We start from the raw sequence: 12,721 nt of genomic DNA, 5'->3' as shown, positions 1-12,721 counted from the left end.
TTATCCTTAGTTAGTGTTTTGTCTACTTTGCAATCAAGTATTTTGAAACCAAGTCTGAACTGTATTGTCAAAGTACTTCGTGCAGATAGAGCTTGCATCCAGTACAGAAGGTTGTTGATCTAGATACATCTGAAAGTGTTTGGCTGTGTTGGTAAGGCTTTAGATCATATGTGTTAAAGAGGAGTAGAAATAAGGTGTGTATGGCGAAGTGAACTCAAAGTTGCTTGTCCAGAGAGCAAGGGCTTCTATAGGGTTGTCTGTGTCTACATTAGTGAGCAGTATAATATGAGCAGATCAGTAAGTTACAGCAGTTGCTGAGAGCCTATGCATCTTCACTGTATATGACTTCAGGACTTTTAGACATAAATAGAGTGTGGTCTGGGAACTTTGCTTTGGTCTAACTTCAACCAGTCCCTTGGTATGAAAAGTTCTTTTCATCCCCCACATAGTGAGACAATTTGATGCTATCTGAGGCACCAGTTGTTGATGTGGACTCTGTTTCCTTCATGATTTGGGAACTACTTGGTATGGATCTGGAATGGAGCTTCTAGATATTTTTGTTCAAAAATAAGTTTACATGACCTGCACCCACTCTGTGAACTGATGCATGGCAGTTGCAGTGATTTGAGGCCTTATGGGAGTTTGCTTTAAAAAACCCTTACTGGTACAAACCAGGATTCTGAGACTCTTGTTCTTTGGAATCATAAAGGAGGAAAAAATGAGATTGCTTTGTTACTTAGCACTTACAAGTGACAGAACTCCTCCTTCCAGAAGAGAAATTTTTTTCATATCTTCCATATTTTTTAACCTTTTGGGGTGTAGGCTAAGGGTCATGAAGGAGATCAGAGGACTGGAGCACCTCTGCTACGAAGAAAGGCTGTGGGAGCTGGGCTTGTTCAGCCTGGAAAGAGAAGCCTTTGGGAAGACCTCATTGCAGCCTTCCAGTATTTTAAAGGAGCTTGTAAGTAGGAGGGAGGTGATTTTTGTGTGTTTTTGTGTGTTTTTCATGGCCTGATAGTGTTAGGACAAGAGTAAATGATTTTAAATTAGAAGTGGGAGATGTTAGGGAAGAATTACTTACTCAGAGAATAGTGAGACCCTGGCACAGCTCTCCATAGAGGCTGTGATGCCCCATCCCTGGAGGTGCTCCAGGCCAGGTTGGATGGGGCCCTGGGCAGCCTGAGTGGGTGGCAGGCAGCCCTGTCCATGGCTGGGGGTTTAGCTGGGAAGGCTTTAAGGTCCCTTCCAACCCAAACCATTCTTTGATAGACAGAAACTGGTCTGCTCTCTCTATGATATTGACTGACTCTTTGGAGTTAATCAGAGTGTAATGGCTGTGTTAAAAGAGCTCTAGCACAGCTTTTGGGGTTCTGGGCCCAGGCTATCTCACTGTCAGTCTGGCTTTCCTGAGCACTATTTCTGTTCACTCAGCACAGGATTTTTTTTTTCCTGGTGTGAGAGCTCTGTGTGCTTGCCTTTGACCTCACTTGTCAGCCAGATATTTCTAAGCTCTGCTCAGTGTGACATGTTCTTTGTAAAACCCTTCTTCTCAGTGTAACCAATCTCATTGCGTAGGACTCTGATTAATTTTATTCTGCAGTGCAGAGATCTTCTGCATATTGAATAGCTGTGCAAGATGCAGCCTGGTCACAGGCATTGTAGTTTTTGAGTGCTTGATTTTCTTATTACAGAAGACAATGAAGCAATTTTGTATTGCTTGTTCCCAATTCACTGCCAGGGATTGGACAGGTAAGAATTCAGTAATAATAATTAAAAAAAAGGAACAAAAGGGACCTCACTTTTTTTTTCTTGTCTGCCAGTCCCAATCCCTTCTTTTTCTGCGTGTGACTTGCTCTTGTTAAAACAGTGTCTTAACTCCCTGCAATTCAGTTTGTTACTTTTATAGTCACTTTTCAAGTTTCTAGAGCGTTTTGCTAGGCCGATATAACCATGCTATCTGTAAAGGCAGGAAAGCAAGGCTAAGTACCCTTGGAAGGTGTTAACCTAACCCAGGGAGACAGATTCATATACCTCAAGTATCTCTAGTGCCTCTGCCAAGCACATTTTGCCAAGTGAGTAAGTCCTATGGGTGTTTGAACTGGCATTTGGATGTCACGTTTCTCTTGGCATCACAGGAGTGGGGAGTGCTATACACAGGGACACCTCCCTCTGACCAGGCTGCTCACAGCCCCATCCAGCCTGGCCTTGAATGCCTCTAGGGAGGAGCATCCACAGCCTCTGGGCAACCTGTGCCAGGGTCTTACCACCCTCACAGTAAAGGATTTCTTCCTAGTATCTAGTTTAAACCTACCTTCTGCCAGTTTAAAGCCATTTCCTCTTGTTCTGTTGCTACCTGCCTTTATAAAAGTCCTTCCCAGGCTTTCCTGTAGGCCCCTTCAGGTATTGGAAGGCCGCTATAAGGTATCCCTGCAGCCTTCATTCTCCAGACAGAAGAGCCCCAGCTCTCTCAGCCTGTCCTCATAGGGGAGGTGCTCCAGCCCTTTGATCATCTTCCTGTCTCCTCTGGACCCACTCCAACAACTGCATGTCTTTCTTGTGTTGGGGCCCCAGAACTGGACACAGTACTCAGGTGGGGTCTCACAAGAGCAGAGCAGAGGGGCAGAATCACCTCCCTCAACCTGCAGTTGAAAATATGGAGAATAGTGTGACTGTTACTACACAAAAAAAAAAAAAAAACCTTCAAATTGTAACTGTAATGTTGTATGTTTTTACTCTTTTTCTTACTATTTATTTGATTAGTTTAATTGCTGTCTTGAAAACACACTAGGAATATTTGAATATTTAAATTAGTAGATTCAAATACTGTTTTCTAGTATCCTGAAACTCATATTTTTCCATGCATATGCTCAAAAAAGATGATCATTTAATGTTTAACTGCTGTGTAATGAATGTTTATCGTGAAATTGAAAAGTTTCAATATTAACTTGTTTCTTATTTTGTGTATCTGCAATGTTATGTACATATATATATATCCTATAGTGGAAGGGCTTTCCTCTTGTCATTATTTTTATACATTAGGACATGGTTATTGAGTATAATGTTTGAGTTCCTTCAGAACAGGGGTTGTGAAGGCCACTTCAGTGTATGAAATATTTGTATTTCTTACCCCATAATGTTCAAGTGTATGTTCACTTTAATTTAAAAGTAATAGCAGGGAAAAAACAAACATTTCTTTATGGATGAACATTAAAGCACTTCATTAACTAAATGCTTAGAGGAAATGAATGCATGTTTTTATCTGGCAGATAGTGCAGTAAAATGAATGCAAGGATACTTGTACTAAATGGAGCTTATACTTTTTTTTTTGTCTTTTCTGAGTGAAAGTATGCTTCGCTGTTCTCTGTGCTATGATCTTCATGCTTGTGGAGTGCATGTGTGAGGGAAGAAGGCTGTTTCCTTTTGCCTTAAAGGAAAATATAACAGCTCCATCATCTTGATTGCTCAGTAGGGTTTTAACATGATTGGCTTTGTGTGCTGCATAATTTTGATCAACTGTTGGACTGATCTGCAGGAATCCCAAAGTTATAGCTGACTCTCATCTTCCATCTGCTACTTCAGCATGGCATGGACTCCTCTGAGAGAGCAAACAGTTGTATCCTAGTGTCTTCTCCAGCTGGAAAATGAATAAAGGCATCCGAAACCCAAAGGGGTTTATGCTGTAAGCATTTATCCCATCTACGTGACCAGCTGGCTGTATATATGCTGCCTCTAAATATGGCCTGCTTTCTCTACATTCTTATGTTCCTTTTGTTTCATGCAGGAATTGGCACAGAAATGTGTTATCAGCATAGATATGCATATAGTTCTCAATGATAAACAATTACAAATGCAAAATATGTATTCTGTAGAATTTTGTGATCCAGAAAATAATAATATTATGAAGCAAACTGATTTATAAGAAAGAGAGATACTCAGGAATATAGCTGAAATCTGAAGCAGCCATACGGAGTTAGCGGAGATGTATGTTAAGTCACAGTCAAGTGTATCAAACAGTAGCATTCTGTTCCTCTGAAATAACTGATCAGAGTGGCTAAGTTCTCACTGTTGGAGGATTGTTTTTTAATGTCCTTGTTTGTAGTTTTAAAGCAATAAAAAGTACCTAGTGCACTTGCTGGGAGTGCTACACGATCATTTAAAACAATAAAAACAAGTAAAAATTATAGTCATTTACTCTCTCTACCACAGAGTAGCTCTCATTGCCAGCAAAATAGTCCTTGTTTTGATTCTTACTTCAATATCCATCTTATTGTGCTCCAAAAGGCAAACCAAAGCAAAGTATGACTTGCAGTGTGTAAATGTATGAGGCTGAATTGTGCTAGTCTGGGCTGGGGAGTCAGTGCTGGGGTGAGTGTAAGTTTGTGCTAGGAGTGTTCATCATTGTATTGTGCATCTTCCTTAGTTCTGTTTATTAGTAGTCAGTTTTTAAAAGAATATATATACATCATTACATATACGTTGCCTGAACCTAGCGTGATTCAACAAGACCAGGTGCATTGTGCTGCACTTGGGACAGTGCAATCCCAGATATGAAGAACTCATCAAGAGCAGTCCTGCAGAGAAGGTCTTGTGGTTCTGGTGGATGAAAAGCTGAGCATGAGCCAGCAATGTGTGCTTGCAGCCCAAAAGGCCAACAGTGCCGTGGGCTGCATCAAAAGAGGGGTGGCAGCAGGGAGAGGGAGGGAGTTGTCCCCCTCTGCTTTGCTCTCCTGAAGCCCAATCTGGTACTGAGTCCAGGTCCATGCCCTGCAGCACAAGAAAGATGTGGAGCTGTCAGATCCAGAGAAGGGCCGCAAAGATGCTTGGAGGGCTGGAACATCTCTTCTGTGAAGACAGGGTGAGGGAGTTGGGCTTGGTCAGCCTGGAGAAGGGGAGACATCATTGCATCCTTCCAGTATTTGAAGGGAGCTTTATAAGAAAGAGAGGGACTGACTTTTTACATGGTCTTTCTTCTGTCAGAACAAGAGGCAATGGCTTCAAAATAAGAGGGGAGATCTAGATTAGATGTGAGGAGAATTTTTTTTTTATATTCAGAGGGTGGTGAGGCTCTGGTATGGCTGCCTGGACAAGTTGTGGGTGCTCTATCCCTCGAGGTGATTCAGGTTGGGTTGGATGGGGCTGTGGGCAGCCTGAGCTGGTAGGGGCAGCCCTGCTTATGGCACAGGGTTGGAACTGGATGACCTTTATATCTCTTCTAACTCAAGCCATTATATGATCATACTTCCCTTCTGCTAATACAGAAAGCATGTCATCTCAAATCCATTATGGGACATGATCTGAAACCACAACTTCCACTCTGTTGGGAACACACTGTTGTTTTTTGAATATGGGTCTTGTCTGGTGTCACTTGATAAAAAGTAAATGCTGCAGCAGCACTTCTGTGCCACAGGGCAATGAACTTCAGAGGTCTAACTAGTATTGTGTAATTGTATGTAAACCATACTGTTTAACTGTATGCCAGAATATGACATGTATTTCTTCCCTTTTTTTATTATAAAATTGCCTTTAACAACTTCTATCTTTTAATAGTTTTTCACATACATTTTTCTTTTTCCAGAGTTTCTGACAAATAAAATTAGGGTTTGTTTATGCACTGAAGTAGCATTAGTTTAGCTGTTCCATAGGAAACAATCTAATAGGGCAAGTATAGTAACAGTTGTGTGTAAGTCAGTATTTACTGAGTGAAGTTGGCATAACAAGCTTAAGCACTGCCAGTGAACCTGTGAAGCACACAGTTGTATGTGCTACTTAGGTTTTGGTTCAGAGGCTGTGTTACATGCGCATGGTGTTGGTATGAACTGCAGTTAGGCACACTCCCAGCTGTACCCTGCAGCATGTTTGAGGATTCAGGGATCCGTGGCACTGGTTTCCACTTGTTGCAGTTTACCTGTGCAGTGTCAGTACTTTCCTGAAATATGGGACTGGGAAGTAAAAACAAAATTAATCTGTTCTGCAGAACTCCCTGCCTGATGCCACTTCTACCATTTTTACCATGCTTGTTAGAAACCATTGGCCTGAAACTGGTTATCGTCTCATGTTCTACTCTGTATGTTTCTGTTTCTTTACAGGGAAGGATCATGTTTGCAGATTTATTGGCTGTGGAAGAAATGAAAAATTTAATTATGTGGTCATGCAACTTCAGGTGAGTTCTGTGCTTCTTCTCTCTGTCCCACAGAGGTGGCATCACAGGGAAGGATTTACAGTGAAAGGATAAAGCCAAGCACTGGTAGAAAACACATGGAGAAGAAGACTGTGTGAAAGGGTGTATTGCTCTGATATCCCTTGAGAGATCTCCAGGTTGTCAAGATGCGCTGAGATATTTCATAGGTCTACTTCTCTGTCTAACATGGCTTTGTGACAATTTTCTGAGGAAAGCACTCAATTTAAAATTTTGCTGGAGCTACCTGCAGAATCTTGCAACAGTTTGAAATATCTCCTGCTGAGCTGTGATAGAAAATGCAAACTATGTTTTGTATTGGAGCTCAAGTGTGGTCTCATACCAGTAGCTCAATCTTCTCATTGAAAGAGTGATATCTCTCCCACTTCTACCAACATTGGTGGTAGCTTGGCTTCTGCTGTGGAAGTATTTTCTCCTGTTTGAGCAACATTCATACTGAGTCAACCTGTGTGGTAAATATTATCACCATGCTGCTAGACAGCCAGTTACTTCTTTTGGAGGCAGCCAGCTACAGTTTACATGGGTCTGTCTAACGAAGCCATAATAAAAGCAGGAGCTGAAGGAATTCCTCCATGGCTTGTACAGGAAAATTTACTAAATAAACATACACATCTTCACAGCCAAAATATGATGGTACTGTCACAAAGGCAGCTTTCTTTTTCAGTGTACAGTCACAGGAGAAAGAGGGGAATGAGTAGGGAGATATATCTGAATCAAAAACACATGAGAAAGGTCTTTCAAGGGAGAGAGATTGTCCCTGGTTCAAAGGGAATGCTTTCAAACTAAAGCTGCTTTTTTTTTTTTTTGACACAGTTACCTTGGAAACTATCTGATTTCAGCACCTGACATAAGATTTGGCAGGGAACTTGTTCTAACTCTCTTGTAGTTTGTATGTTCAGGCTTTTGCTATACAAAGCACTACATGGTTATACCATAAAGCCCACCTGTCACTTGAAGAGCTTTCAGAACCTGCTGTGTTTCTTTATGTATTATTTGGGTGATGGTGCATGCTGAAATGAGAAAGGTGAATTAGTAACACAAGGTAAGTTGCTGCATAACCTGGAAGGTTGTTTTTAGTTAGTGTCTAAGAAACGTGACAAAGAAAAGAAAGACCTGATGTCAGTTCAGAAACTCCGACCTTTCAGGATAATGATGACAAATCTGTGCTGCCTCTAATGAACTACTACAGAAATTATACAACAGGAAAAAAAAAAAAAGGCTAGGCTGCTACTTTAGTGATTTCTTTTTTTGTCATTCACACTAAGGAGCAAACATGGACCAGTTGTATATATATTAGCTGGTCTTTGTTGAGAGTGACTGGTCATGGGACTGGACACTTGGAAGCAAGATGGATTAAACCAATTTGAAAGACTAAATCTTAAGATGAAGAGCCAGTTGCAGTTGACTCCTTTATGTCTCTTGAGTTTATTTACTTGGGAATTGCAGATGGGTGGATGAATAGATGTCATTCCACTGGTTTGGAGAGCAATCTGCTTTCTCATCAGATGTTGTCTTATGTTCTGTTGTGGATTTTGTTAGAATACATCTGGATTTACAATGTAAGCATGTATGTCTTTGCAGGAATGGAATCAACTGGTTCTATAGTACAGTGGTATTGAGTGTGTCCTTATAACTTATTCTTGATACATGCTTTCCAAAATAGCAGATGTTTATTCTCAGTGGCTTTGAACTGTTGATACCTGTATTAGCTCTGTGGATTACAGGGCTATTCTGTCATAAAAGATACTCATTTTAAAACCTTCTTTCTTTTTGTAAACCAGAAGTATAGTCAAAAGCGATGTGGCAGGGATCGAAGTACCTGTTATTCTGGTGTTTAGACTGCCCTATTTTTTTCTAAATTGTCTTTATTTTCGTGCTGTGCTGTTAGATTTTTTTTTTTTCCATAAGTTTAATTAATTGAAGATTCAAATGAAAATCATGTAATTTTCAAGTACTTTTAGTCAGTGGATCCCTCCCTGGTTTAAAGCACAATTATTTTGATAGACAGCCCTTCCCATTTCGGCGTTGCCACAACGATGCTGACTTTAACTTGAGCCAGCCAGTTAGTGCTGGGGAATCTGTGATGAAATCACTTCTCCAAGTTGTTACAGATAGCTTCGTGACTTGTTTATCGTACTTGTACTGCTTTCATCTCTATCTGACTCAGAAAAAAAGTCCAAGATTGTTCTTAATTCAGCTTCCCTGTAGCCTGCTCGTAACAGTAAGGGGATGCTGGGCTTATACAGTCTGAGGCAGTGCTGTCCTTGCCCTGTATTTCTGAAATAATGGATCAGCTGACTTCCCAGATACTGATTTGGTATCTTCTTGTCAGCAAATACATCACTTAAGTTAAAATGAGGTACATGAAGACCACATTGAAAAAATAAAGGAGGCATGAGGTGAGCATTTCTGGCTAGCATTTCTGCTTTTTGGACATGCATGTTAGACCTTGCAGCTGTGTAATGCTATGTTTTATTGTGATAGTTTAAACAGTAAATGTTGTATTCATTGTTTCAGGGCCGAAATCTTGCAGATCTCAGAAGAAGTCAGCCTCGAGGGACCTTTACATTGAGCACAACGCTACGATTAGGCAAACAGATTCTGGAGTCGATAGAAGCCATTCACTCTGTGGGATTCCTGCATCGTGACATCAAACCTGTACGTTATTTCGAAAATTTGGCTTCTGCTGATAAGTCTGTCTGTTATGCTTGAGTCGATAAAGGCAGCCTAATGGACTGAACATGGTCGTATTTCAGTGGAGGCAATTGGATCTCCTTGCACACTGCCACTGTCTAACACGCAGGCTATTTTCCATAAGTACAAAATGACAATTATATTATTCTTTTAAGTGCATAGCAAACTAGTTTTTTATTGGCAAAGGCCAATCCATGGTGGATTAGTAGCTGTCGATCTTTCTTTCTCCAGTCAAGATCACCAAAGGAAGCAATCCAGTGTTGAACAGTCATCTTGGAGTTCAATCAATTACTACTATAGAAGAATTTCAGGAAGAATATTTTGTACTATGACCCGTAACTCAAACAAATGCCATTTCATTGACTAAATAATCCTTGTAATCTTTGGAAATGCAGCCGTAGTGTTGGTCATCCAGGTGCCTAAGTGAGGCACAATAATTCCAAGCCAGTCTTTTTCTTTGATCTCATAAACACTTGAGCAGAACACTTTTGATATATCACCTGTGTGACAATCTTTCTTGTTCAGTCTGCTGCTTTGAAAACTGGTTTTTGGCAGATCTAATTCATCTGAAAAGTTAGCTGACTAGTTGCTAGTGACTGGCCAGAAGTCCTTTAGCAGCTCTCGACTGTGGTTAAGGACATAACTTTATGATGAGAGTAACTGCTCAACTTTCCTGATGTCAGTTTGTTTACTAAGAGCCAAACCTAGGTGTTTCTCAGATGTCTGAATATTCAGATGAATTTAAATACGTGATAAAGTGGATAGGGAGTTTTGTAGTTGGAGCAGGAGAATGCACATTAGCACCTGCGCTATGAAGACAAGTTAAGCATTTCTCTACGATAGCTCTAGCCTGTTATGCAAGTGATGGAGCTCTCACTGCAGAACTATAGGTGCTAAATCTAGCTCTTTTTTCACAACAGCTGTAATTTTGCTAAGCTAATGAGATTTTTAGTTATTTTGAGATTCCATAGTCACTTAGCTGCAAAGTGAACTTACTAAATGGCAGCGGTTCTCCAGTCATATTTAAGATGTATCATGAGATGTATTTTAAAATTCCTCTCTTCTGGTTTCATCTAAAGTGTTTGGGGCTATGTGACAAAATTTTGTCAACAAATGGCCACTTTTAGCCAAGTTACTGTTACCAAAGTGATCTTGTTTTTTAAACTTTCTTTTTGTCTAGTCCAATTTTGCCATGGGCCGGTTACCTTCAACATACAGGAAATGCTACATGTTAGACTTCGGCCTGGCCCGTCAGTATACCAACACCACTGGTGAAGTCAGGCCAGTAAGTACATTTCAAGCAAATTTTTCCTTTTCTGCTATTGCTTAGGCAAGGAAAAACTTTTGTTGGTCTGTTGGTTTTGTTGTTAGTATACTTGAATGTTACACTGAACATATTGGACTTCATTTCCTACAAGGTGAGAAGCAGAATGCAACTTCGAATGAGTTAGCAGTTGAAGAAGGGGTGTTTGCTATTGTCTCACAAGATGCATGGTTTTTTATTTTTTTATTTTTTTTTTCCTTCAGGTTCAGTGTGTATTCCACAGGCTAAGAATACTTATTGACCAAGCAAAGAGGGTGAGCCCAATGTTGGCCACGTAACTTCTGTAGCATCAGAGGTCTGGCCTGCTTTAGGTCTCTAGGGATGTGATATGGGGAGCCAGGTTGGTGGATTCATAAAGCTTTTTACTGAGGGGAAAAAAAGGGCTGGTGTGATCTCTGAGGCTGAGCTTCCTATATGCTGATGGCATACTTGTCTGGCTCTGGTTTTGTGTCTATTGCCCTTTGTCCAGATTTCTGAGCAGTAATATTTCAGCATGCCTGACTGAAGAGGAGGTAACAGCAGAGAACATAACTTGCACTACCTAGTGTGCGTATTACCTCTGATCCTTTAAAAGCACTGTAATATCTGGGCTCACTCACAAGCGTGCAGTAAGCTTCAGATGCTCTGTTTCCCCAGCAAGTAGCAATCAGAGATTCCTAGACTTATTTTGAAACACAATAGTACAAGCTTGGAGAGTTCAGACAATCTCCCTGTTTATTATCATAGGCCAATACTTCTTGGTCTCCTTGTTTTTTCCATGTGTATTAGTTGTTCTGGAAACTGTTAGCAGTGTGAGAGTTAAATTTGGAGAGTCTGTAATGCAGGATAGGGCTGGGGAGTGTGAAGAAAGGAACGACAGATTATAGCCAGAGCGGTGGTCAGTGGCTGTGTCAGGTTGGAGATCAGTAGCTAGCGGCATCCATCAGGGGTCAATACTGGAACTTGTGCTCTTTAGCATCTCTATGAATGATACTGACAGTGGGATTGAATGCACACTAAGTGAGTTTTCAGATGGTACCATGCTGCATGGTGTAGCTGAGACCAAGGGATGGGATGCCATGCAGAGAGACCTAGACAGGTTTCAGCAGTGGGCCCTGGTGAACTTCATGAGGTTCAACAAATCGAGGTGCAAGGTCTCGTTATCAGTACAAACTGGGGAATGACTTGGGATTACTGATGTATGGCAAGCTAGATGTGAGCCAGCAATACGCCCTTGCAGCTCACAAAGCCAACCATATCCTGTGCTGCTTCAAAAGAAATATGGCCAGCAGGTCAAGGGAGGTGATCTGGTCTCTATGCTCTGTGTTGCTGACACCTCACCTGGAATACTGCATCCAGATGTGGAGTCATCAGTGCAGGAGAGACATGGACCTGCTGGAGCATGTCCAGAAAAGGACCACAGAAATGATCCAAGGGATGGAATACGTCTCCTATGAGGACAGGCTGAGAGAGCTGGGGTTGTTCAGCCTGGAGAGGAGAAGGCTCCAGGGAGACCTGAGCAGCCTTTCAGTATCTAAATGGAGGCTATAAGGAGAAAGGGGCTTCAGCAGGGGCTGCTGTGATAGGACAAGGAGAAATTTTTTCAAACAAGAAGAGGGGAGATTTGGATTACATAAAGCAGTAGTTCTTGTTTTGTTTTACAATAAAGATGGTTGAGGCACTGGCACAGGTTGCCCAGAGAGATGGTGGGTGCACCATCCCTGGAGGCCTTCAAAATCTTTATTAATTGTTGTTGTTTTTTTTCCTGCTCAGGTAGGTTTCATGCTGTTCCCCAAAGTTTCAAGAATTATTATTGTTATTATTATTATTTTTTTTTTAGTACCTTAATTGTTTGCTGTTTTTACATCCTCTGAAATTCATAACATCAGTCTTGCTTGTTAGCCATTCAGGAAGACTCTGAATGTCTTGCTAGTAATATAAATGATGGACTTGGCTGTTAGGACATTGTGGTTTTGATTTTGTTGTGTTTTGGTTTAGTTTTTTGTTTTTATATCTTTGGCCTTACTATTTTTGGTCAGTTTCCTATTTTAAAAACACACTTGACTTTCGGGAAGGGAGAAGCCAGCAATTCCAAGGAGCAAAATCCATTGGAAAGTTGTACTGGCACTGTTTGTTGTTGTTGTTTTTAATTATGTATGTGCAATTCACTGCTTGCCAAGTGCTATGGCTTTTTTTTTAGCATCAAAAGGCAGGGAGCCCCACAGTAGACAGATAAGATAGGCTGTTTGCCTAAAATGTCTGGTTCTGATTTTTGGTAGATTAGTTGAAATTTTGATACAGGATCATTTGTGTTCTCCATAATCTTCAGTGAGTGTTAGTTCCTCCATCCTCTAGCTTTTTAGACCCTTATGTGAATACTAGTTTTAGCACAATCTCTACTCGTTGCATGGATTTGCTTTCATGGGAACGGTCTCATATCTCTGTCAGTTGTCTCTTGCCAGATTTTGCAAAATCTACAGTACAAAGTCTGTAAGAACTTGCATTATATTATAGACAACAAAAGGTTG

General features: G+C 40.8%; 1 protein-coding gene across 1 annotated transcript in view; it reads left to right on the top strand.

Moving 5' to 3' along the window:
- The window catches only part of TTBK1 (tau tubulin kinase 1), an 86,677-nt gene that overhangs the window by 14,669 nt on the left and 59,287 nt on the right, over positions 1-12,721 (top strand). The window contains exons 4-6 of the mRNA XM_042877267.1: positions 6,087-6,160; positions 8,714-8,854; positions 10,071-10,175. Coding sequence (XP_042733201.1) covers positions 6,087-6,160; positions 8,714-8,854; positions 10,071-10,175 — 320 coding nt within the window. The remainder of the gene's footprint in view (positions 1-6,086; positions 6,161-8,713; positions 8,855-10,070; positions 10,176-12,721) is intronic.

Source organism: Lagopus leucura, unplaced genomic scaffold (genome assembly GCF_019238085.1).
Source record: "Lagopus leucura isolate 7727_CA_CO unplaced genomic scaffold, USGS_WTPT01 Super-Scaffold_73, whole genome shotgun sequence".
NCBI lineage: Eukaryota > Metazoa > Chordata > Aves > Galliformes > Phasianidae > Lagopus > Lagopus leucura.
Note: the sequence above shows the minus strand (reverse complement) of the source record. Positions and strands in the feature narration are given on the sequence as shown.